This window comes from Python bivittatus, unplaced genomic scaffold, assembly GCF_059951505.1.
Source record: "Python bivittatus isolate LINGU-HERP-01145 unplaced genomic scaffold, Pbiv_v1 ctg000080_np1212, whole genome shotgun sequence".
In the NCBI taxonomy this organism is placed as follows: Eukaryota; Metazoa; Chordata; class Lepidosauria; order Squamata; family Pythonidae; genus Python; species Python bivittatus.
In genome coordinates, this window is record NW_028277035.1 from 67,350,386 (window position 1) to 67,376,777 (window position 26,392).

General features: G+C 38.5%; 2 protein-coding genes across 5 annotated transcripts in view; one reads left to right on the forward strand and one right to left on the reverse strand.

Annotated features, from left to right (window-relative positions):
• IFT122 (intraflagellar transport 122) overlaps positions 1-17,823 on the reverse strand; it is a 68,329-nt gene extending 50,506 nt beyond the window's left edge. Inside the window, exons 1-11 of one of the 3 annotated variants that reach the window (XM_088134303.1) lie at positions 17,676-17,823; positions 16,816-16,882; positions 15,125-15,209; positions 13,636-13,714; positions 9,177-9,253; positions 8,144-8,210; positions 7,695-7,841; positions 6,221-6,388; positions 3,762-3,837; positions 2,864-3,055; positions 1,523-1,661 (exon numbers count right to left, since the gene is read on the reverse strand). In XM_088134303.1, coding sequence (XP_087990429.1) covers positions 1,523-1,661; positions 2,864-3,055; positions 3,762-3,837; positions 6,221-6,388; positions 7,695-7,841; positions 8,144-8,210; positions 9,177-9,253; positions 13,636-13,714; positions 15,125-15,209; positions 16,816-16,882; positions 17,676-17,716 — 1,138 coding nt within the window. In that variant the 5' untranslated portion in view covers positions 17,717-17,823. The remainder of the gene's footprint in view (positions 1-1,522; positions 1,662-2,863; positions 3,056-3,761; positions 3,838-6,220; positions 6,389-7,694; positions 7,842-8,143; positions 8,211-9,176; positions 9,254-13,635; positions 13,715-15,124; positions 15,210-16,815; positions 16,883-17,675) is intronic. The other 2 variants (XM_007423261.3, XM_088134302.1) reach the window with 2 other exon arrangements.
• An 84-nt stretch (positions 17,824-17,907) lies between these two features.
• Positions 17,908-25,805, forward strand: MBD4 (methyl-CpG binding domain 4, DNA glycosylase). 2 transcript variants are annotated; one of them, XM_007423259.4, is made up of 8 exons: positions 17,909-18,223; positions 19,903-20,163; positions 20,792-21,645; positions 22,404-22,478; positions 23,343-23,477; positions 24,133-24,282; positions 24,950-25,053; positions 25,582-25,805. In XM_007423259.4, the coding sequence occupies exons 2-8, from the start codon at positions 19,922-19,924 to the stop codon at positions 25,660-25,662; spliced, it is 1,641 nt and encodes a 546-aa protein (XP_007423321.1). In that variant the 5' UTR covers positions 17,909-18,223; positions 19,903-19,921; the 3' UTR covers positions 25,663-25,805. The 2 variants fall into 2 exon arrangements, 1 of the variants encoding a protein (XP_007423321.1); XR_015794919.1 differs by lacking the exon at positions 25,582-25,805 and having other exon boundaries at positions 17,908-18,223; positions 24,138-24,282.
• The last annotated feature ends 587 nt before the right edge of the window (positions 25,806-26,392 follow it).

Below are 26,392 nucleotides of genomic sequence, written 5' to 3' on the forward strand. Positions count from 1 at the left end.
AAAAAGGAATTACAAGATTTATCAATGTTTACAAAAAACAAAGCATATTTTTTGTGTTGCTGGTTGGCAGGAATCATTTTTGCCTGGGGGAAGGATACTTTTGTTTTTAACTATGTTTCTTATGGATTGTTGTGAGCTGCCTAGAGTCACCACGTGAGATAGGTGGCCGTATAAATCCTGTAATTAAATAAACAAACACTTATTTATTTATTTATTTATTTATTTATTTATTTATTTATTTATTTATTTATTGAATTTATTAAGGCCACCCAACTCCAAGAAGCCTCTGGGTAGCACACAATAAGTCCAATACTTAAAAACACATTAAAAACCACATAATTGCCTAGACCAAAACAACACTTCCAAACATGCAGAAAGTCAACCATCTGGGCTTCACAACCATCTTAATATATTATCAGTACTCATTATTACTTAATTATAGGTAAACACTCCATTAGGTCAATTTGATTCCGAGGACTATAGTAACACATTAATTGTCTTAGCAACAGTATGGAACTGCTTTCTTCCAGGGTGTTTCTGCCTTCTTCCATGATGCTTTTTCAACTTCCATATTTAGCGTATAGCCCGGGGATTTCCTGGTGATCTCCCATCCAAATAGTAAATATCTCGAGTCTTGCTTAGTTTTTTGTTTTGTTTTGGTTTTTTTACTGCGGCCAAGGATGGCTACCTGCTGCCACCTGTTGTAACTTTGAAAGAATAGCCTTTAGATCAATTAAACTAGCTAAACTTCTGCCACTCCCCATCCCACCCTCTACCTCTCATTATTTATGACTAGCTCTTTCCCTCCACTATTTTTTCTCTTCCATTTGCACTGAGTCTTCTGGAGTCTTCTCTCCAGTCTCTTTTCTCTTACAGCAGGGAGGAAGGCCACCATCAGCAAATACCTAATTAGATCAACTGTAGTGGTTAAGGTGTTAAATTAGGCCTCAGAAGTCCTAGGTTCAAGTCTTGCTCTATCACAGAGGCTGGCAAAATGATTTTGAGCTAGTCACTCTCTCTCTTATCCCAAGCTATCTCACACTAACTATGGGGATAAAATTGGAAGAAAGAGTCCTAGATACACTGACTTTCAATTTCTGGCAGGATATAAATCAAATGAATAATGGTATGAATAAATCCTATTCTACAATTTACGGCTGCACTTTCCATTATGCTTCATAGCAATTTACATATCTATTTACATTTACACAGCAATTAACATAATCAAAACAATGAATGAACAATCACCAAGGGCAACAACAAAAAGTCAAAATGCCAACTACATCAATATATTTTTGACTGCTGACAAAAGGCCATCAAACAGGTTGTCATCACAACATCCCCACACAAAAAATTCTACATGAAACACGTCTGAAGATACAGTTAGTGTTTCTGGCAAAAAGGCACAGCAGTCTTTCTGCTGTAAAGATCTCTTGCCTAGTTCAATCTGTGGACAAATATTGTTTACTGGAGCAGGAAAGAGATGGCCACTGGGTTACCTGAAGACATAATTCAATACTACCTTTTTGTTCAGTGATAAGATGTTGGACAATAACATCTGTCATGCTGTCTCTGTAAGCATAACGATCCTTATAAAGGCCATGGACTGTGCTGAAAATCAGCTGATACAACGAAATGGTGCCATCCTGGCTTCCTACTGCCTGAAGAGAAAAAAAGAATTAACCAAAAGTGTGTCTATTGACCTGAATGATCATAAGTAGAAACACAGATTAAAAAGGGTTTGGAGGTTTTGTTGGAATTTTAATTTATTTAATTTCTACACTTGGAAAATGTGTATCTGAGGGAACCTCTTTCCTTCACATGAGTAAGATTTTGGCCTGTCCCTTCTCCCATAGCAAAGCCATATGAATCAAAATTCACAAATGGCATGGTAGGAAATAGTTATTTACAGTTTAATACTTCTGCTAGATATTATTGCATTGTTTATCATTGTTTTTTAACAGGTGACAACAAGGTTACTTGGCTTTTATTTAAAGGTCACAATACCAGCTAAAATAATTTTTTAAAATATACAGTAACTTTAAAAAGGGAAAGAAAAGACAAAGGAGTTTAAGACATGATTTATATATTATTTACTCTTGTGCACTTGAGAAATAAGCTTTGAATCAATATTAATGAAGAAAATCACTCCAGAAGTCAGTCATTTTTCTTAGCAAATACTACATACTCTGGCTGTCATCTGTATTTGACAAAATGTGCATTGTCATTAACTCTGCACAAGCCAGCCCTATGAAATTATAATTCACATATAGCACACTTTGCAATGATTTTGATGAAGTAAACTGATTTTATCTCTATACAAAGGCGCTTTACATGGCCCAATCACAGATATTACAACATGTATACTGTGAGGAAATATGGGGAAATCAAGGTGTGAAAAGGCATGTGAACCATTAACTGTAAATGAGGGGAGAAGAAGATGAAGAGAGACAAGAGCAAGTGAAAGAAGAACAGGGTACTTGATGAGCAGGTGGCTAACAAACAATGAAGCAAAGAGATTTAAGCCTCAACCCAACTCAAGCTCATTGATTTAACTGCTTATTAGCATCAGTTTACAAATTAGTTTTTAGGCATACACCTAACAATGTAACTCTAAGTAAGAAGTTCCACCTATAGACATAGATTTACTTCTCTGTGATGCACAAAATGAAACCTGGCAGAGACACAGTTCTAAAAACTATAAAAAGTCATTTCCTAGCAAAACAACAGCAGATTTGGACACATTTGGATGGCTTTGCCATATGGAGAAGATGGAGGCCAGAAATAGATACTTCTGAGAGAAACAGTATCTGAAAATACCTGGGCATACATATTTGAAAGGCTTTTAGAAATTCACCCTTACCACATAATTGGAATCTGGCTTAGCTTTACATGTCCACACCCAAGTGCTCTGTTCCCCTATGGTGCCAAGACGCACACCATCCTTTGTATAAAGGGACACTTGCTTGTCTGAGCCTCCCATTAAGATGTATTCTCCTTTCGAAAAATAGCTAACACAACACGGATCAAAGTTCAGGACTCTGTCTTTTCCAATCTATAAGAATATGGATATGTTAAAAAAAAGTTAATAACATTTGATTTTGTAATAAGAAATCTCATCTGTAGACAGGAAAGTAATTACATATATTTTTGTATTTGGTTTGTTACAGATCTTCGTCTGAGCTACTGCATCCCCTTCATTTTCAGAAACTGTGGTTTAAAAATGAAATATTATGGTTAGTATTAGGTCTAACAACGTATGATCTGTACATATTAGCCCATTTCTATTATTCAGCAAGGAGGAGGAAGCTCAGCCAGAATAATTCTGTTTAATAGTTTTTGGTTCAGAAATAAACTGTAATACTAGTACAGACTCCTCGCTTTATTCCATCTGATCTGTCGTGCTTGCCATTTTTTATCCCTGTCCTTTATATTTTATTGATTTTACTGTAATTTCTTTGATTGTTGTGAGCACCCAGTTGTTTGATGAGTGTGAGCCACCCAGTCATTGAGAGATGGGCAGCATACAAGTTTAATTTATATATGTGTGTGTGGGGGGGTGTATGAGTGTATAGACACACACACACACAAACAAACAGATAGATATACTCATAGACATACATATATATGCATGTTTTGCTACAAAAAGACAAATAAATGGGTCTCTGGTTTTGAAGAATATACTACTGGCTTAAAAAAAATCAGAAAAAAGAAACTCAGTATTTCTGAAGGAAGAAAAAATATATTAAGAAGTAACTTACTTGCTTCCCACTCAGTTGATAAAAAGAAAGCCTTTGTCCCCAATCTGCCACTGCTAAAATATCATTATGCTCATCTCTATTGAATATAAAAGGAAAAGCAATTATGCAGCAACAGTGCAGCAAGCAGTTTTCTTAAAGTACAAACATTAGCTGGTTCTGTAATTCTCTACTTTGGTGGTACATCAGGGAAAAATATCAAGATCTTTAAGGTTTGAAGATCCTTCAGATTAGTTAATCAGATGAGACATTGAATTTCATCATCTGGGGAGCTGCAACATAAATATCCTTTATCAGTGGCAATATCTACAGTTAAAACACCTTCTGAAATCTAGATATGGGCCAGAATCTCTAAGGGCTTTAGAGCCTTTGATTCACAGAGGATTTAACAGAACTTCTACAAAATAATAAGCATACAAATATTGTTAAAAATATTGGTTAAATATACTTCCTTAAAAGAGTACAGGGAAGATTATACTAGAAAACTGGAGTGTCCAACATATCCTTGCCAATGGAAAACTAATTTGCATTTCTGAGTCAACTAATTGAACAAAAAATATTATTTCATGCACATTGGATGCCTATGCATGTTTTCTGAAAAAAGTTGAGAGATTTAGCCAATAGCTGGAAATGTGTTCAAAACACACTACTAGTTCTGTAGTTTTTGCAGTTTGATCTTGTGCCACAGCAGCTCCCTTTTGGCTAGAAGTTATATCAATTTTTTCATGGAAGCCTCACTGTTTTTCTAGGTTATCATACTTTTTTCAGCCATATACCCAATGATGTGGAAACTAACAAGATGTCAAAGGAATCTTTTCATACTGTATACTCTTATGATTATGAAGATATTAATATTACAAAAATGGAAGGACATTCATTCTGTCAGTTAAAGAACAGCCTGAAAAACTCACTACTCTTGTCATATCTGAACAAGCATTCTATTATCAGGAGTCCTGAGTGGAGGACTATTTAGAAATTTGGTCTGTGTGTGTGTGTGTGTGTGTGTGTGTAAAATCTTTCATTTTTTTCCTCTTTTAACATTAGGTAAACTGACTTAAATGTAAACAGGTTAAATGTATATGAGCATATCAGTAAGACTAACTGAAAAGTTTGTCAGGGATGAATATTCATGTAATTTTTTTCTTATTTTTCTTTCATAAATAAATTTAAGTTTAATAATTGCATCAAATGCTCTATATGTGCTAAAATAATACATTTTATTCCCCAGAGAGTAATAACAAAACATTCTCTGGGACAGCTTTCTTAGATGCATGACCTGATAATTTGATCCATTGGTGTCTAAAATATTTGGTCCATCTAGTCCAGCATTGTCTATAATAGCTAGCAATAGCTATTCAGAGTGTCCAAATATGTATTCCCCACCCTATCTGAAGAAGAGTTAATTTAAACCATGTGCTTTACTACTGACCTAAAGCAACATTTTAGCTTATATATTATTCTAGATATTCTGAGAAGAGGCTACATTTTACTTTGAAATATTCTTATTTATTTTAACAGTTAAAAGTTGGATTTAATAGTCACTGATGATGTTATAAATGGTTGGATGTGCAGATCCATATTTCTGTAAATTGCTATTTTATAACATTCTCTATTTCTTGTCCATATCTTAGTCCATTATAAAAAGCCCATTCTTTTTTCTATAGTATATTCTGTCTACCAGTCAGAGTTTACACATAGCCTAATTTTCTATTAATGAATATTTTGGAATCTCCAGCTCTTCATCTTTCTGTCTGTAAAACACTTCCCTGATTCATTTATTCCTCTATATACAGTATATTTTCTGTCACAGGGCATAACTCACAGCTGTATATAACTCTGCAACTGAAATATACTTTCTATCTCACCACCTTCAGAAGATTACCATTTTTTCCAAGTCAGATTTTTCTGATAACACCTTTCAGTTACACATAAATAAATTGTTTTTATCTGGCCATTAGCCATACACTGCTGTCCTCTTCCATATTATTATGAGTTCAATCTATTCAAAACAAAGAGTATTGGATTAGCAAGAATAAATTAGTAGCACTCTTGGCCTGTATGACTTTTCCCATTCAACCATTTTCTGGAACTTCAGGGAGCTTTTAGAGCAACACAAGGTGATAGATTGCAGTTCCCTAGATGCAAGCAATGATACACCATGAATATTCTCCCAACTTCCTTCAGCTCTGAGAATTTGTGGTGTCAAATTTCTTGAGTATGGGAAAACATCTGCCTCTTGCAGGAGCTTGTGCTGAACCCAACTTTTAGTATACTATGTCAGATTAGAGAGGGAGAGACTGGTTGGCAAAAATCAGTATGGGCAATTTTTGTGAGAGTCATCATACTACTCTTACATTATGAAATAGATTACTTGATAATTAAATGTCAGTCAGCTAGGATTTTATACATATCTATATTAATCCTAAAATAACATAGCTTTATTTCCTTGATATTTCACTCACGAGCTGGCATTCCTAGGGCTCTCATCTTCCTCATGTTCTTCTTCCTCTGCCTCACTACCCTGACTACTGCATGTGATGGACTTCAGAACTGGTATATCCTCTAAACAGGTGTGACCTGCCTCCTCCTCTTCTTCGCTGTCTCTAGCACTCCAGAGATTCTCCCAGCGACTGCAAATACCAATTATTTGTTCACATGAACTATTGCCACAAAACTCAACTTTCAAAAGTTATTAGTTCAAGATCAGCTGCTCTGGAATTAAAGAATTTTTCCCAGACAGATTTTGAAATTTCCCTTAAATTTTCTAGAATATACAGGATGTACTGTTCCATGCAAAAAAAATCCACAAACTTTTATTAGGCTGTAGAAAACACAGCTCTTCAAAACAGAGACTTTAGGGAGAAGGGTAATGGAACTCACTGATCTGGACCCATACACATGCATCATTTGAAATGATCAGATGGATCAATACTTCTCAGTCACAACAGTAAAACCAAGAATTCCAACATTGTCATTACAATACTTTCCCACAAAGTTTTCCCATAGAGTCCCATTTATTGGGTCTCTGAAATCAATGGACAAAATAAGTGTATTGGCATAGGATACAGTGAGACGAATGGGGGGAAGTTCAAATAAACATCCTGTCTCCTAGCCTCTTATACTCTTAGGCATCCTGTCTCCAAAAAAATATTATCCCTTCCAAGAAGCTTGATCAGGTATTCATTTTACGTGTTTTTAGACATTGTTCGCATATATATATAGAGAGAGAACTACTGTATAAGTAGATGAATTTGCTGCCATATACTATATAAAACAGTACTCAGTCCTTAAATATTTATCATCTCCTCCTTGGGTTATGGGGAATGGGAAAATGGGATACAGCTTTCTCTGCAAAAGTCTCGTCTGTTTATGAATACCTGAAAAAGTATTCCTTTTCTGCTTGGTTTTTAATGGTTTTACTATACTGTACAGTGATAAGGATTTTGTGGTTATTTTATAAACACCTTTGGAAGACATTTATTAACACCTTTGGAAGACATATAGCACATACATGATTTAAAAAGTATGAACTAATAAATAATAAATTAATGAACATTAATTATTGTGATGCCTCCTACATTTGTCTATTGTTGGTAATGCAAAAAAAGAAAATGCCAGAGTGAAATTAGGAGTGATCATGAGCAACTTAACCATTCAGCTCTTAAAAACAAAAAATTTGTATGTTAAGCAATCCAAACCAAGTGAAGAAAAATATGGTCTTTCATAGATATCCCCAAATGTAATATGGAAATACCTTGTTTCTTACATTTAAAAAAGAAAACTGCAGGATTTATTCCCAAAATTAATCACAGATCTGCAGTAATACGCTGACACCTGAAATCTACAGACTAGGCTGCAATGATACTTATTAAATATAACAAGAACACACTGAATGACTGAAACTTTATGTTTATACTCAAGACACAAAAATGTTACCTTGATGGATTCCAAGAAATAGACCAAACTGGAGATAATGATCCTCCTGGTCGTTCAATTTTGACTTTCTCTTCACCATTTTTATTTCTAATGCTGACAATACCATTGTACATTCCCAAAGCAAGATATTGTCCATCATTTGTCCAACTGAAAAAAAAATAAATACAGTAGGCTAAATGTTTCTCAGTGCTAGAGGGAACTAACAGCATGAAATGGAGGATATTTGTGGGGTAGAGATTTTGCTGAGGGAGAAAGGCCACCCTTCCTCCAGTTCTGCCTCTGATATCATCTGGCCTCTCTGACAGGAAGGGCTGGTTCCTATTCCAAAACCAGAAGCAATGCCCCATTCCTACTTTAACCGCATCATGTTTTGTGTGGAGCAGCAACTCATAAACATAAATATCATTTGAAAATCAAAATTATAATATTTGAGCTAAGTAGTTACATACCTACAACAAGTGATCTTATTGCTAACTTTATGTTTGTTGACTGACTTCTGTTCAGGAGACCACAATCCTTAAAAACAACAGAGAATCAAAACAGAGAAATAAGAAGTTATAATTATAAGAAAATTCAAAAGCAGCTATACAATAACTGCTAAAAGTAATGTTATTAATTTTCATCATATTAGTTGTGTTATTCATCTTAATAAGATTTCCTTAGATTTCTGACTGTCCTCACCTTTATCTGTATCCATTTCCATGCTGCATAATAGCATTTCATAATGTCATTACCCATCATCTGCAAAGAAGGGGCTACAACAGTCAGGGAGGACTGTAACTCAGTGGTACTGCTTCAGATGCATAACATTCAGGTTCAACTTCTGGCATTGCCAGTTAAATGAGAACCTAAAATCCTGATGCTAAACAACAAAACTAGACCAGATGCACAAAGAGTGTGACCTGCTGGAAACCAACCACCTACATTTCTAATAAAATATTACAGTATCTTGGGGTTTTATCCAATCTGCCCTTCCCACTAATAAACAACTCCTGTCAGAAAAACGAGGAGGAAGATAGTACCAGAGCAGATTTTGAATACAAAAGTGGAAGCTATCTTCCTCCTCGTTTTTCTGACAGGAGTTGTTTATTAGTGGGAAGGGCAGATTGGATAAAACCCCAAGATACTGTAATATTTTATTAGAAATGTAGGTGGTTGGTTTCCAGCAGGTCACACTCTTTGTGCATCTGGTCTAGTTTTGTTGTTTAGCATCAGGATTTTAGGTTCTCATTTAACTGGCAATGCCAGAAGTTGAACCTGAATGTTAATGAAAATTTGGGAAATACCAGAGCAGATTCTGGTGTGTAGAGAACTACAAGCAGGAGAAAGGAGGGAGAAGTTTTACTGACATATTACATTTCAACTTTGGATTGTTTAAACCGATATTACAGTTATGACTGCAACTCTTGCTCGATTTCTTCCTTTTTGCTACATTAAGCATTAGAATTTGATCTTAAGAATTCAGCAATGGGGAAAACATACCAAAATCACTGGTAGAGCAGGATGCCAGTTGATGTGTAACAGGATTATAAGACACACACTGTATAGAATCATTGTGCCTAAAACACATTAATAAACAACAGTGAAACAGAGGCATTGGAAACATGGTAATCTTAATCAATATGGAATAGCTATGTCAGCATTTTATAAGTAAAGCTATCAAATATGAGCTGCAGAAATCTGGACGACCCCTAAATAGCAGCAGTAAGTAAGGATTTTCTGTATCTCTTTGCTGCCATTGATCTAGATTTTGATTCATGTGGTGGGCTGCAGAAAGGAGGAGGAAATATCCACTATCTAGTCCACTGACAAAAATGTTACATTAGTGGAAGGATTCAACTGGATTCTACTTAAGCATTTAGGTAGCTACTAGCCTTGATGGTCGTGTGACTGCCTCTGGAGACCATCTGCTGGGAGACAAGTGGGCTTCCTTGTGCAGTTGGTTGGCCACTGGGAAAACAGATTGCTGGACTAGATGGGTCGGGGGTCTAATCCAGCAGGGAACTACTCATGTGCTTATTTAAGGATTTGGTGAATATTCAAATATTTTGAACATTTTGACCCTCTATGCTGCATCAGTGAACAGACAGTGAAATCTCAATTTAACAGACCAACTGAAGGGAGAGAGTGTTTGTTATTTTTAGAATATCTGTTAAATTGCAAACTATGTACTTCTCAGCAATTTGCATAATTTGTATCATTGATGTAAATAATGGAACATTTATGCAAATTTAACTGCCTCATCCAACTACTCCAGATGCAGTGGACTTGTCTGTAATTGGGGTGGGGGGTGGATATTTGCCACAAATTTGGTCTGTTGCATCCAGAAGTCCACTAAATGGATGTCTGTTAATCTGAAGTTTAATGCACTTTTGACAAGGCTGTTGCTAACTCTGTTCATGGATGTTATGCTGAGAACCTGTTTCAGGCATTCATTACATTGAGTGTTTTTTTCAAATATACCCAGCCTCTGTAAAATTGTTTTCTTCTCTGTGCTCAGATTCCTTCTGTTTATATTAAGAGTAATTCTTAAGAGCTCATACATCAAACTCATAAGGCCTACAGAAGCCCAGGCTTTCAGATGCTGCTGATGAATGCCAGGTCAGTCAATAATAAGGCCCCCCTTATTCATGACCTTATTGGGGAGGAGCAGGCCGACCTGGCATGCATTACTGAGACCTGGCTGACACCAGAGGAGGGTGTTTCCCTCTTGGAATTGTGTCTAGCTGGGTTTAGGGTTTGGCACCAGCCGAGACCCCAGGGCAGGGGAGGGGGTGTGGCAGTGGTCATCCGGGAAAATCTGCTGGCCTTCAGGGGCTCTGCTCCACAAGTGGCTGGATGTGAGACCCTGTTTCTGAGGTTGGGCACACAGGATCAGTTGGGAGTGTTGCTTCTGTACCAGCCTCCCTGCTGCGTAGCAACCTCCCTGCCTCAGCTGCTGGAGGCCATCTCAGGGTTGGCAGTGGAGTTCCCCAGGCTTATGATCTTGGGGGACCTTAATCTGCCATCCCTGGGGTTGGCCTCAGAGTTGGCTCGGGAATTCATGGCTACCATGGCAGCCATGGGCCTATCCCAAGTCATCTATGGCCCAACTTGGGACAGTGGTCACACCCCAGACATGGTTTTCTTGTTGGAGCAGTGGCAGCATGATCTGGTGGGAGATTTGATATTATCCCCTCTGTCACGGTCAGACCATTCCCTGGTGGCCTTGAGATCCTCCTATGCTGCCCCCCTCCGTGGGGAGGTGGGACCTATTTGAACGGTCCACCCCCAATGTGATGGATAGCCTGAGCGGGGAAGATTCTGGAATGGCGCTTCAAGGTTGTCAGGAGGGAGGAGAGACATTCCAGGGGGAGCACTTCCTCAGCCTGCAACAAGATTGTGGGAAAACGAAGAGGATGAGGCTGGCTCCTCCCTAGAGCCTCACGGAGTATATTCTATAGTAGCTGTAGATAAGTTTAGTCTGGTGAGATTCTGTCTAATAGGTAATCGTCAATAAAGGAACTGTACTGAACTGGAGGGCCTCGTTGTGGTTCTTGGGCTGAACCTGACACCCAGCGACTGATGGACCTGCAAGGGTTCCAAAGGGAGTTGGGGGTTGTTCCTGAGGCCTTGCTGCATGGTCCAGCGGATGCCCTGGCCACAGCCTGGAATAAGGAGGCGGCTGGAGCCTTGGACAGGGTCACGCCTGTGCAGCCTCTCTTGGCCCATCGCCCCCAGCACTCCCCATGTTTACGGAGGAGTTAAGGGAGCTGAAAGAGCCAAGAGATGTCTTGAGCACCGCTGGCGGAAAACTGAAGACGAGTCCGACCAAACACGGGTGAGAGCCACTATTAAGGCTTACCTCGTGGCAGTAAGGGTGGCGAAATGGCATTATTTCTCTGCTCTTATTGCATCCTCAGAGTGTCACCTGGCAGCCCTGTTCAGGGTCACTGAGTCCTGGGTAGGGAAGGCACAGAGGACTATCTACAGGGCCATGCAGAGGAATTTGCTGAACACCTGATGGATAAAATCGCTCAGATCCATTCTCAGTTGGAGGCTAAGCGTGAGGCGGGTCCAGTGGAGATGCCCAGGGAGCAATCTTATCCAGTTATCTGGGAACAGTTTGATCCTGTTGGCCCTGAGGAAGTGGACAGGGTCCTTGGGGCTGTTAGCATGGCTACCTGCATTTTGGATCCTTGTCCATCCTGGTTGGTTAAAGCCACCAAGCAGGTGACTTTAGGGTGGGTACTGGCGGTGGTCAATTCATCCTTGCAGGAGGGAGTGTTCCCAAAGCCTTTTAAGAAGGCTTTGGTCCACCCCCTCCTCAAGAAACCATTGCTAGATCCCACCCTTCTGGACAATTTTCGTCCAGTTTCCCACCTTCCCTTTCTAGGAAAGGTGGCGGAAAAGGTGGTCATGCGGCAGCTTCAGAGGATCCTGGAGGAAATGGATTATCTGGACCCCTATCAGTCAGGTTTTAGGCCCGGTTATGGGACAGAAACAGCATTGGTCGCACTTTTGGATGATCTCTGGCGAGAGGAGGACAGGGGTAATGCATCCATCCTTGCTCTTCTTGACCTCTTGGCGGCTTTCGATACCATTGACCATGGTATCCTTTTGGGTCGGCTGCAGGATTTGGGGCTGGGTGGCACGGTTCTGTGCTGGTTCAGCTCCTTTCTCCAAGGCCAAACCCAATCGGTGTTGATAGGGAGCAAGAGGATCCAACCCATGGCCCCTACTTTGTGGGGTGCCTCAGGGTTCAGCACTCTCACCACTCCTATTTAACATCTACATGAAACCATTGAGTGAGATCATCTGGCACCATGGGATAAGGTGTATATATATCTCCATCCCAGATGACTTAAGCAATGCTGTGGCTACCCTTTTGCGGTGCCTGGAGGCTGTAGGGGCCTGGATGGGGGACAACAGGCTTCAACTGAACCCTGGTAAGATGGAGTGGCTGTGGGTACGGGGAGCCACAAGATCTAGGAGTTTATCATCTTTGGTTCTTGAGGGGTCGCACTACCCCAGTCAGACCCGGTACGTAATCTGGGGGTCCTCCTGGACTCACAACTCCTGTTCAAAGAGCAGGTGGCAGTTATGGCTAGGAGGGCCTTTGCGCAACTTCATGTTGTGCGGCAGTTACACCCCTTCCTCGATCGGGAGGCCCTCCACACAGTCACTCACGCCCTGGTCACCTCCTGGTTGGATTACTGCAATGCGCTCTATGTGGGGCTACCCTTGAAGAGTATCCGGAAGCTACAGCTGGCACAAAATGCAGCAGCGTGGACAGTTCTGAATGCCCCCAGGGGGCCCATATAACACCGCTGTTACGTGAGCTGCATTGGTTGCCAGTTTGCTTCCGGGTCCAATTCAAGGTATTGGTTATCACCTTTAAAGCCCTTCATGACACAGGACCATGTTATCTGAGGAGCCGTCTCGCCTGTTATATCAGCCTGCCCCACTCGGTCCAGCAGAAGGGGCATGCTGCAGACCCCGCCAGTCAAGGAATTTCAACTGGTGGGATCTAGGAAGAGGGCCTTTTCTGCCGTGGCCCTCACTCTGTGGAACAACCTACCTCTTGAGGTGCAGTGTGCTCCCACTCTCATGGCCTTCAGGAAGAGTCTGAAATCCTGGCTATGCCAATGGCCTAGGGCCGGATGGGGGCTCGCATTGGTGGAAGTGGCTTGTGGGGTAGTTGATTCTGCCCCCCCATCATCTTGAATGTTTTTAGTTTTTTATGTATAGGATTTGCTTTATAGCTTGACCTTTTAATGGATTAATCAATTTTAATTAATTAACGTGTATTTATTTTTTTAACTGTTTGTGGGTTTTGTTTTAATTGTGAGCCACCCAGAGTCACCCGCTGGGGGAGATGGGCAGCATACAAATTAAATAAATAAATAAATAAATAAATAAATAAATAAATAAAATAAAATAAAATAAAATAATCACTTACGTGTACTTCAGGATACCTTCTAACTTTGAAGTCCAGATGATAACAGTTTTGTCTGCAGCACCTGATGCAAAGCGTTTTCCTAGGAAAATTTGTAGAAGCCAATATAAATTATGAACTAGATTTACAGCCAACTGTTAATCTAAAACACAGAAATATAATGACATTATTTTCTATTAACTAAGTGCTCTCAGATTAGTCAAAATCAAAACACTCTCTATATAATGATCTTCATATGCTAAGACCCAACATGAAGCTCAATTGCCTTTACTGTGAACTACGTCAAGTACTGGCGGCTACCATAGTATTTTCTTCTTTATTGTTTTGAAGAAGTCAAATACATTCCCAATGCTTGGCAGGGAATCTAAAACTGTTGTACTAATCTTCCATAATTACAAAGTCCAGGTAGCCCTCATTCATAATATGTCATGTAACAGCTAGTTTATATAGTGAAAAATGCAGTATTTTGGCTTCTGTGATAATTCAGATTATCATTTTCTTAATCTTGCTATAAATGGGACCAGGGTTTACCAGTACATAACCATATTTTACATACATATTTAAGGTATAACCATAATTTACATCATTTTGTAAAAAACCAAATGTTCCAGTTGTCTTTTTAATTAGAATTTTTTTTCACTGGAGCACAATTTGTACAAATGTATTAATAATGACTATGATCTCAAATGCACCTACTAATGTTGGCATGCACCTGCTATCTCTGTTTAGCAGACTACCAGACCTAAAGACTTCTCAAACAAGGTTTGTTAAATCAATCCTTTTTCAGTTCACTGAAGGAACTTTAAAAGATATGTTGTTGAGAGCTATCATACATTTTTGTTACTGGACATACCCAGCAACTCAAAACTAGTTCAGAAAGTAAAATGTATATGATTATGAAAAGCATACAATAACTATTAATGCTTAGTTTGCTTCCTTTGTATTACTAGTCAGCAGCTTAGTTATGAAAAAACTTGGCTATGTGCTAAAATAAAATAAATCTGACAAGTCCCAAGTTCCTTCTACACAAATCCCCAACTGCCAAAGTAGTATTTTTGGTTTTTATATGTCAAAGAAAAAAGAGCTGATGAGGCTTTTTTTAATTAAAAAAATAACTAATTATTAAGGAATCTCAGACTAGGATTGTTAGCACTTTATTTTAATAAAACAGGTAGAGACACCTGTGACCAGACCATTTCTGCATATCATTTCAAATACAGGACTGAATGGTCCCCAATGATGGTTTATTGAGATGTAGCAGACACTGTTTGGTGAAATATACTAACAACAATAATTCCAATACTGTACTACTTGGAAGTGTATCAACAATGTTTTGAACATCCCAAACAACTTCACTTCTTAAGAAATATGGGTCAGGAGTTCATCAATTCCTTGCCTCAGACAACAAGAGGGGTTATGTAGATCTTGTGTTGGTGACCTAAATAAAGGCAAATGTAATTACAGAAAATGGAAACAGTGGATTTCATATTACCATCTTTTGCGTATGCTACACAATATACTGTATCCTTGTGTGCTTTCAAGGGCTGGATTAATGTCCCATCAGAAGTATCATACACCTACAGATAAAATAAAAGGAAAGTATAATAGTACAGGTGCATAAAAATAATACTTCAAGACAAACCACTTTTAAAACAAAGATAACCTGCACAAGAATGCTCTTAGGTCTCCATTTCTATATTGCAAAAGTCCGGATGGCCCTACATGGCAGCAAAGATCCTCCATAACAATATAATACAACAAAACATCTACCATAAACAATATAAACAATGACACCTATGGTACACAATTGTGTACTATGGTACACAAGAGAGCCAGTTTGGTCTAGTGGTTAAGACTCCAGGCTAGAAACCAGGAGACTGTGAGTTCTAGTCCTGCCTTAGGCATGAAAGCCAGCTGGGTGACCTTAGGCCACTCACTCTCCCTCAGCCCACAATGTCAGGCTCGGGCGACAAGCTGGTTGGTCAATTCCTATTACAACCAATGGATCAACATTCAGTTGATCCAGAAAAAAAAAGTGGACCCTGCACCTGCAGGAAAAATGCTAGGAAGAAAAAAGAAACCCTGGTATATAGTATGAAACAATAAAACTGATATTAAGAATATAATACAACATATAAATCAATAATTCAATCATTAATCTAAATAATCATACACTGAAATTTCACAATTGCACAATTTCACATTCTTTCTTCATCTGTTTTATATCCCAGCATTTTGGACTGTATTCAGAAATTTAGTGGCAACCAATACAGGGCCTTGAGCACAAGTGTAATATGCTCTGGTGGTTAAGACCTGCCAGCAAACAGGCTCAAAGTACCAATTGTAGTTTCTGGAGGTCTTCAAAGACAGCCCCATGCAAAGCACATTACAGATGTCCACTTGCCCACCTAGCAGAAGGCACAAATCCAAGTGGCTTCCCAGCTTGCAGGCTTGCTTCTTGAGGGGTAGCATCTCCCATTTGAGAGACAATATTGGAAACAACCAGAAACCTGAAGAACAAACAACAATATCTTGTTTGGGTTACTCTTCAGCCCATTTTGTCTCATTCAGATCCTAATAGCCTTTAGACACCAGGACAAGACTTCCACATCATGGCCCAGGATAGCCCAGGGTAGCAATGTAAAGGTCATCAGCATACTGAGGACACTACATCCTGAAATGACAGATAACTTATCTCAGTGGCTGCATACAGATGTTCAACAGAGAGATGACCAAGCCCTGTAGCACCCCATAAGTCAATGTCCCCTGGGCTGATCTCACCTCCCCTACAACTAGTAACTGAAACCACTGGCTAAGGAGGAATGGAACCACTGCAGAACAATGACTCCAATCTCCAAACCTGACAGACTAAGAGAGAAATATTACCCTCGCCCAGATCCCTTCAGAGGTAATCCACTAGCACAATCAAAGCCATCTCCATTGCATGCCTAGGCCTGAATTCTGACTGAATTCAGCATCCAGGTAATCCACTTTTTCTAGGGTGTTTTGTAATGCCTCTCCACTACTCTCATGTGAACCACCTCTCCATCCCCACTTCCCAAGCAACTTTATAGCCCTGGGATTTTTTGGTTGTCTTCTAAGTATTAATCAACACCATTTTAAATGATTTTTCTGATTTAAATCTGTTTTAGATCACATACTGTATTTTTCAAAACTTCATACCAGTAATCTGTTTCCAGATGCAATTATCAGTTGTGTTCCATCAGGCTTAAAGGCAAGGTCATAGATACTGTGAAAACAAAGAATGCTGTTAAAAGGCAAGTTCTCTTATCTGCTTATTTGGTATTTTCATAAGATAAGTTCTACAATATACTGGTGTGGTATGGTTGGTTTTGGTTTAGGATACTGTGTGGACCCAATGAGTGTGGTTGGCAAATTATGATGCATGGCTTAGTACTGTATAATTAAACTATTGTTTATTTATTCTATTTAAGCCAGTGTTGTCCAAACTTGGCCACTTTAAGACATGGCTGGCTGGGGAATTCTGGGAGTTGAAGTCCACTCATCTTAAAGTGGCCACGTTTGGACAACACTGGTTTAAGCAAATCATGGATTAGCATACCACATTAGCCACACCTTTTCATTTATGTATTTATTCAATTTTGCGACTCTCAACCGTTTATTCTATAGCCTTACAGTTACGCTGTGGCATCTTTGGGGTCATGTAATAAAGAACGGGAGAGGCATACGTTATTATTTAAGCTACTGTATATAAACAGGGAGCAAACCCCAGACTCACTCGCACTGATGTTACCTAGTTGGACAATGAAATGTCTGCAAGCAAACAACCAAGCTCAGAGAGTGCCAAGGACTCCACGGTTCAGCTCTGACCTACAGATATTCTCTTCTATTGGAATTATTATTTAAAATAAGCTGTAACAGAATAGAAAGATTGGAAAAGGAAAACGCGCGAGATGAAAGAACACACTGGGGCAACGGTCCCTCAGAGTCCTTCTGCTAAATGTAACCCTCTTCCCCGCTATCCTCCCCGGCCCGGTTTCTGAGAGAGGACCGCATCTTACCACTGCTCAACCTTATCCCTCCAAGTCAACGCAGCTCGCATGTTGTCCCCTTTCGGCGCATCCCCTTCGCCAGCACCCAACTCTCACTTTTTTTTTTTTTATTGACATAGGACGCCAACCGGCCTCCCAAGGCAACACGCATGCGCACTTCTCCTCTTTAAGTGCCCGCGGTCCGAGCAGTGTCCCGTGCGCACGCGCCATCAGCCCCGCAGCCTAGTCTGCGCATGTCCTAACTTCTTCGCCGTGCTTTTCAGCTACTTTCCAACGTCCCGTGGAAGAGGGGAAAGTTAGTGCCGCGAAAAGGGGCGGAGACGACATCAAAAGTGCGCGTGCGTCATAGGGGGCGTGGTCAATCGAAGCTGGGGTGTTTTTTTTTTTCCTATCCCCTTCCTATGAAAATATCGTTAGACTCTCCTATTTTCCGGGACGTAGTTGCAAGAGTTTAGAGTGCGCATGTGTCAATGAATATGTATGAGAAGAATTGGCGCCTTCTGTGGGAAGTAATTCGTGAGGTTAGAACAGAAAGAAACGGAACTCTTTGAGATCAGGTAAGGATTTTTCACTGGAGAAAACGGGAAAGAGATGGGATTTTAAAAGAGTCATTAGATTGTGCCAATCCGCTTGTTCTATTGGTTTGGCCTCAGTGATGTCATAATATAAGTGGAACCCGTCTGCGTTCTGTCGACTGAGAGTTTGACAATTGATGCGTGTTATCTTTCCCCGTACCATTTCCCCCGTACCTCTTCGATCCCAGGTCGTTTTGGGGTTAAAAACGAAAAAATTAGATTGCTTGTTGATCTATGACGCTCAGTTTTGTACTGTACTGATAACAGGCAGCACTCCCAGAAAAGACCGCCTGTTCTGCAAAGTGTCTCTTGATTTCCCGAAAGTGAGACAGAACTGAGGCTGCAGCGTGGCAAAAGCGCTGTGTACGGCTGAAACTGTAAAATAAGCAGCATTTTCTGTGATTATTTTCATATAACTAAGTCCCATTCAACAAAACATTTTTTCTGCCAGCAGAAATGCATAGGATTGGGCTGCATATCTATATTTATATCTGAGAATACAAGTTTCTGGAAGATAAAAGCAGAGTTGCTTGTGCTAAGAAAGTAGGAATTGCACTCTTAGATTGATCTGACCAAAACTCATGAAGCCTAGGAATCAGTCAGCACTGGGCAAAAAGCCAGTGTAATGTGATTAGTTAGAATATTAGCTAGAATAGAATAGGGGACCCAAATTCAAGTGTCTGCTTGGCCATGGAGCTCATGGTGCAACTTTGAGCTAGTCAGAATTGTTAAAATGATAGGAGACCATGTCCCCTCATAATTACCTTGAGTTCCTTAGAACAGTGTTTCCTCACCTTGGCAAGTTCCATATCGAAATTTCAACTCCCAGAATTCTCAGCAATGGCCACACTGGCAGAGGAATTTTGGGAGTTGAGGTCCACCCATCATGTGGGCATCTAGGTTGGGAAACACTGTTGTTGAGGGAGATAATGAAATCAATAAAACTAGATCAGGATCTTTTATTAGAGCTGGGTAAATTTCTATGATTCCCATACCAAAACCAAAACACTGACAAATGTTTAGAAGGAAAGACGTGGGTGAAAGGATCCACTTCTGATCATAAATTTCAAGGCTGCAAATGTGCTTATAAAACTGTGAAGTATGCTTTCTAATAGTCTATTTGGGCATCAGACACATTTCTTTCTTGCGTCAGCCATTGTTAGCAGACCATTGGATTCTAGTCTGAGTCCTATCCTCATAGTCCTAAGAAGTTTACAAGGCTGGGTGGATGGGTATAGTAATCTAGTATCTGGTTATCAGTGACCCCCTTTTTAGCCATTAGTGCTACCACTGATTTGTCTAATCCTTAGTTTAAAATCTTTTTATTTGATTATGATCACAGCGGTGTATTATTTATATATTGCATGGAAAACTATTTTTTTCACTTTAGTGTGTTGCTATGGAATTCACTAGGTAATCTTGAGTTTGCATTAGAGAAGGGAAGAGAACCTTCTGCCATAAGCATAGGTGACTACACAGGAGCTTACATTTTATCAATGAATGCTTTCACTTGGAATGGGGAAAAAAATACTGTAGAGGAGGATGGTGGAAAGAAGTACACAAAAATGCAATTTAAAGTATCAAAAGGTTAAAATAAGATCCCATACAAAAGAAAGATTACAAAAATAGGGTCTGTTATGATTTCTTATATTTATTGACAGTGATATAAGTGATACATACATGGCCAAAGATACAAGCAGAGAACAAGAATTACTTGCAACAGTCATAGAAGAAAGCTTGGTTCCCGGGAAACAAGAGCCTGAAGCTAACACTGGAAGTCCAGTGAAGTGCAACGAGCAGGAAGCAGCAGTCTCTTCAGAATTTCCAGTGTATCACCAGGCACTTCCAGAAGGATGGGAGAAGATAGTAAAGCAGAGACAAACCGGTAGAACTGCAGGAAAATATGATGTTTGCTTTGTCAGGTAATGCCAATTGCCTCTCTTGCATTTGTACTTCTGATACAGCCTGTTGCAAGTACTCTTTATAGAAAACTATGTACTGTATATATAAAATGTAATGCTACTTTTAAAAAAATGTGTTTCAGGAATATTGTTTAAGAGGTTCCACTGTGTGCTTCATAATGAACTTACAAATATACTTCAAATACTCCATTTCCCTTTGACTGTTTGCAAAATGTACATTTTATCTTTTAACTGTGGTTCTCAAGGCTACTCCCGGGCACCACTACTATTTGGTAAATGTGTTTATAAATTGCTCTAGTATTACTGTTTCAATTTTATTTTTCCAAAATGGTAGTTTATTGTTATATATATTACCTTTCCATAATGACTATGATTATTAATAATAATATATTAAACTTATATGCCACCTGACTCAACGACTCTGGGTGGCTCACAACGATCAAACAAAGAAATCAATAAAACATAAGATCAAATCAATAAAACATAAGATAAAAGATAAGTAGAAAAGATGGCAAACGCAATGAAGCTTAGCTTGCTTGGATTGTTTTTATTTATCAAATTGTGCTGTTGTTGTTGTTTTTACAACAATTATAAATTTAATTTGTTGGTGACACTGTTTTTCTCTTAGTCCTCAGGGACTGAAGTTCAGATCCAAACGTGCTCTTTTGAATCACTTTAAAAAAAACAGAGAAACTATTCTTACAGTAGAGGATTTTGATTTTACTACATCTGTTCAGCAGAATACACAGTTAAGATCTTCTACCAAAAGATCTTCTACCAGAATTGCAGGTACAGAAGTTGAGAGTTGCATTTCCAGGAGTCCAGTTTCACTCCCTGGATTAGAAAACAGTGAAGGGGAGTATAGATCTTCTCTACAAAGTAACTTGGAACTTCAATCCAATACTACAGAACCAGAAAACCTTGCTACCTGTTTGCAGGATGGGCGCAATACTGGAGATAATTCTAAGGATTGTTTTTTCAAAAGTGATGAAAATGGCACTGTTAGAAGAAAGGTTCAAACTAGAAAATCTAAAAACTGTTCTGAAATAAGGAATTTCACTGATGGCCAAAACAAAATACAGAGTATATCATCATGTAAAAAACAGACAGAAAACAATAAACATGCCATATGTAAGAATGAAATGTGTGTACTTAATAGTGATACCAGTGACAACAAAGTATGCCAAAGAAGCTCACGGAAAAGAAAAATATGCTTTAAGGATGAACTGTTGTTTGAACCAAAAACAGAGCAGAATGATAAACAGATTGTAGCTTTCTTAGAACACCAAACAAACACGGAAATGTTAAAATATAATGAGAGTTCTAGCAGCACAATCACTGCAGCTGCTAATAAAAACCTTTCGGTAGTGGAAATGCAAAGAAACTGGATGGCTTTGGAGAGTCAAAGTGAACAGAGTGCTTCCACTGTGGATGTTACTGTTCCCCAGATATGTGGGGAGAAACATTTTACATCAGTAAAAGGTATGTGTTTCTGTATTTGTTTATTTTAAAGAATGTCTACACTACCTATCCCCCAAGACTTCAGTTGATTTATAAATTAAAAATATATAATATAGCATTACATAAATAAATTAAAGATAGCCATCTAAAACCAAACGCAAATCTCTCGAAATGGAACAGCTGTTTAGCTCTGTGAAAAGTCAGTAAAGCTGGTGCTTGCTGCATCTCCAGGGAAAAGGCAGAAGTTGTTCCAAAGTGGGGGGGGGGGGGCCCTACAGGGAAGGATTACCTTTAGGTCCATGTCCCTTTGATCCCTTGTGGGGGTGGGACCCTAGATAACCACCTGTCCCTTCAGAACAAATAGGCCATGTAGATTCCACCTGGGGGAGATGGTCTGTAAGGTAACATAGAGCCTAGCCAGGTAGAACTTTAACAGTATTTCACAGCCAAGTTCTTTTATAATACTAATACAATTATTGATGAAGAAAGAGAAAGGATCTTCTTGGTTCTTTGCTTTTATAGTCTATAGAGGTTGGATATACTTAGCAGGAGTTCTATTTGCATGGAGTGAAAAAAAGGGGAAGCAATATTTATAATTTTCCCCCCATAGCCCAACTTCTTCCTGAAAATCAGATCTGGAGAACCTCCAGATAGCCGAAGAGGCAAGGCAGGAAGAAGGGGTCATTGTTCTGTGCATATCTTCTGTCCCCAAAGAGCATAACTGAAAATTTTACATTCTTTACTTGCTTTTGTTTTTCATTTTGCCTTTCAACAATTAGAGAACCATACTCAAAGAACCCAAGTGGAAAGGCGGAAAACCAGTCCATATTTTTCCAGGAAATTAATCAAAGAAGGTAAAAATATTTTATATGAACATGCTTTGTGGAAAACTAGCAGGCTTATTTAAAAAAAAAAGCTTTTCTAACAGGATTTGCAGTCTGATATTAACTATATTTATATGGAAGCAAATTAAACTGTTTTTATACTTGCACAGTAAAATTTTTGTGTAGTTGCTCTGAAATAAGTACAAATACCCATAGCCTTCTTTATGGGTACATTCATATAGATAATATTTATTCATTTTAAAGGATGGATGACATATAAACAACAGCAATCATTTCAAAGTGGGTTACATTATTATCAATAGCTGTTCAGTTTCCAATGAAGTTAGAATTAAGGGAGTAATCTCTTTCTGAATATTAAGTCATCCCTCTTAAAGTGATTTGGTCAGATTTACATTGATTGGGTTCAAATGTAATTGAAAACCATTGTTTCCAATATGAGCAACCCACTGGCATATGGACTCTTTTTTCATGAATTGTGAGGACAGAAGCTTTTATTTTGATTTTAAACAAACTATCATTCTCTACTAATCAAAAAAATTTGGGAGCTGTGATTTATGTAAAATTCTAGCTACTGAGTTTGATTGAGGATTAGACCATTGTTAAGCGAAACTTAACAACCCATAATTCTTAATAATTTCAGCCTTTATGAGAGAAAAGGGAAGTTTGCAACACTGTCAAGCATATTTTGCTTCCTGTATTGCTCGTCTAACAGAAGCTTCTAAACACTGTCAGAGGGAAGCAGATTTGTTGATGTATCTGATCTCTCTCTTTAGAACTTGAAAATGCAACTCAGACTGTCTGTCTCTATAGAATGTAATCATTGCAGACAATAAAAGCAAATCATGGTCACATTTTGTTTGTGTGCATGCTTAGCTCCAAGTCCACCAAGAAGGAAAGCCTTTAGGAAATGGACTCCACCTCGTTCTCCTTTTAATCTGGTTCAGGAAACACTGTTTCACGATCCATGGAAACTTCTGATTGCAACCATATTTCTGAACAAAACCTCAGGTAAATAAGGAACCAATCACAACCACTTCTTGGGTTCACGTGCATGGAATTGCTTCTCTGTGGTACAGTCCAATGCTGTTGGGGCATCTGCAATTTGTTTTGCAGACAAGTTCAAACATGAATTTGCCAGGGAGTGCTAATCAGACTCTAAAGACCCATGTAAGTGGCACTATCCAAATTATGATTTGATGTATTGCTAGGGAATGTGAGTATGCTCCCTAAGAAAGTGGCTGTCATGCAGCTGGGTGATGAGAACCAGAAAGAGGGCTGACTTGAACTTAAATTATGTAGAGTGAATTAATGCTACTAAAATGGTAGAGACATTCCATAGTGACAGCTGCTGAATGTATCATGCAAGTTTGGTAGGATCATACGTATAGATTAAAAATTAGCTGATGAAGTTGTGATCATATTGGCTATACAAACTATAGGGCTACTTCACACACACTGATTTCATGTCACTGAAATTACTTGCACGTAGGAAGCTGTGTGAATTCTGTCCATAAGTTGTAACATATTTCAGTATGGCTAAAAACTGTCAACAGGTTTGTGCCAAGTTACTTTTGTGAAGGAAAGTCTGTCTTTTGAGAAATTGCAGCCAACTTTGCAAATTGAGTGCAAATGTTGTTGTTCACAGTTTCTTATTTCTGCCTAGGAAAGATGGCTATCCCTGTGCTGTGGGAATTTTTTAAGAAATATCCTTCACCAAAGGTAGCAAGGATTGCCAGCTGGAAAGAGATGTCAGAATTGCTTAAACCGCTTGGTCTCTATGAACTCAGAGCAAAGACCATTGTCAAATTCTCAGGTAGTCTTTTTATATATATAATATTCCAAATGCTTCATATACACTATCTCTTAAATCCATAATACAATTCTTTGATATACATCAATATTTTTATTCCCTATTGCAGTTGGGAGACCAAAACTGAGAGATGATAGTTTGCCAAAGGCTTCTTAATAAAGTCATGAGTGAGACAAAGAAGTGGAAATTTGCTTCCATATATTTGAAGCCATTACCATATAGCACCTCTCATTGTAGGTTGTGATCCAAAGGAACATGTATACTCAAGCTCTATAATCTCTATTCATGAACTTATTTTTGTTTTTATTTTTGTTTTATTTCCGTATTGGTACTTTTGCCATTCTTAAAACTGTTTGGAGAATTTGGCATTGGAATATTTTAGCAATCCATCCCTGTTTGGTTTTACTCAGAAATAACTGTATTTTGATAGAGAAGAAGTGCCCAAGCCACATATATTACTTATGACTATTCTATTTTGTTCAGTTTTTGGTAGTAGAGCAAGCTCATAACTTTGATTCATCAAGTGACTTGTCAAGGTTTTGATTCCTTGTAGTTTTCATTTTTATAAATAAGCAATTAATCTTTAAGTCTTCTATGTCATTTTTCACAAACTTAAAATCAATAGAAGTTAGTCCATCTTTTTATTATGACATGATCTTTTGTTCCTTAGATGAATATTTGGTTAAGCAGTGGAAATATCCTATTGAATTACATGGAATTGGAAAATATGGAAATGATTCTTATAGAATCTTCTGTGTGAATGAATGGAAAGAGGTAATAGAGATTAATGTGTACTTAATTTCATGAAAATCACTGAGAGACTAATATGAATTTCAGCAATGTTAAAGAAATGGTCCATAACCTAGAAATTATGCAAGTTATAATTACAGCTGCCTTCATAATTCATATGAAGTAGAGCTGCAGAAAACAACAGGATCTTATATTCTTCTAGATAGATTTTTTTAAATTAAGATTTGAATATCTTTGCTGCCTTCTTGTCATTTGTCTTTGTGCCTTAAAAAGCAACAGCAATTAGCTCTACAAAGCATTTTTAAGATCACAGACTAGGAAATAAAACAGGACCCTCCATAATCCTCAGATTTATCTGGGAGGTCTTGTATTAATAAATACTTTTGCTCTACGATAGAGGGGAAGAAGTTTTTTTATACTTCAATAAATACATGTGGAATTACAATAAAAAGTGTAAAATGGACTTCAGCTGTGTGTGAAGATACACTAGGGTGATAACAGATGACTGATGCATTGATTAGGTAAAACATTTTATGTTCATTTCTCTTTCAGGTACAGCCACAAGACCATAAACTGAACATTTATCATTCCTGGCTGTGGGAAAATCATGAGAAATTAAATCTTAATTATTAGCTCTCTATAATCTCCTGGCATCCCCTTTCTCACTTTTTAAACTGCTTTTTCTCCTATCCCATTTGGATACTAAAAATATAAATGTTCTTTTTTATATGCCTGTTTAGAATTTATTAAATTCCATTTATCTATTTATATAATTCTGCTCAGAAGTGACACTTCTCATCTTCACTCCTTTGGTCATAGAAATATTAAATGCCGAAGCTTGTTTGTTGTAATACATCAGAGCACAATAATCCAGGGCAGTATACAATTTACAATTTACCAAATGTCTAACTTTAGGGATTCAAATTCAGGTTACCCAACCACCCCCTCTGAAGGAGACGACCTCTACTGATTCCTGGTTGCCAATTCTAGGTCAGACTGGTTCAGGAAGGAAGTGATAGTGAACAGAAACCAACCACAATGTGTGAATCCAGCCATTCTGATAGCCCCCACCCAAATCTGGTGTTCTCTATGACAGGACTATAACTCATGGGATTTCTGACAGCAAATCATGTTAAAGACAGGAAGCCATGCTGAATTTAAAACAGGCGTTTTATTATAGTTAGACTGATCTGTGGCCTGTGGAAGAAAGCATCACAATTCCATACTGGGAGGACTGATGAAATGCCAAGTAGCTTTGTCCTCATTTTAGTCTCCTACGTAGGCATCAAAGGAAATATTCATATTTACTACCATTTTGAGCAGCAAAAATGTTTAAATCTTTTTAACTTCATGCCGCATCTTG

Coding starts and splice junctions, on each gene's coding strand:
- MBD4 (XM_007423259.4), top strand. CDS start 19,922: ATGGCCAAAGATACAAGCAGAGAACAAGAATTACTTGCAACAGTCATA. Junction 21,646..22,403: donor ACATTTTACATCAGTAAAAG/GTATGTGTTTCT, acceptor TTCAACAATTAG/AGAACCATACTCAAAGAACC. Junction 23,478..24,132: donor ATTTCTGAACAAAACCTCAG/GTAAATAAGGAA, acceptor ATTTCTGCCTAG/GAAAGATGGCTATCCCTGTG.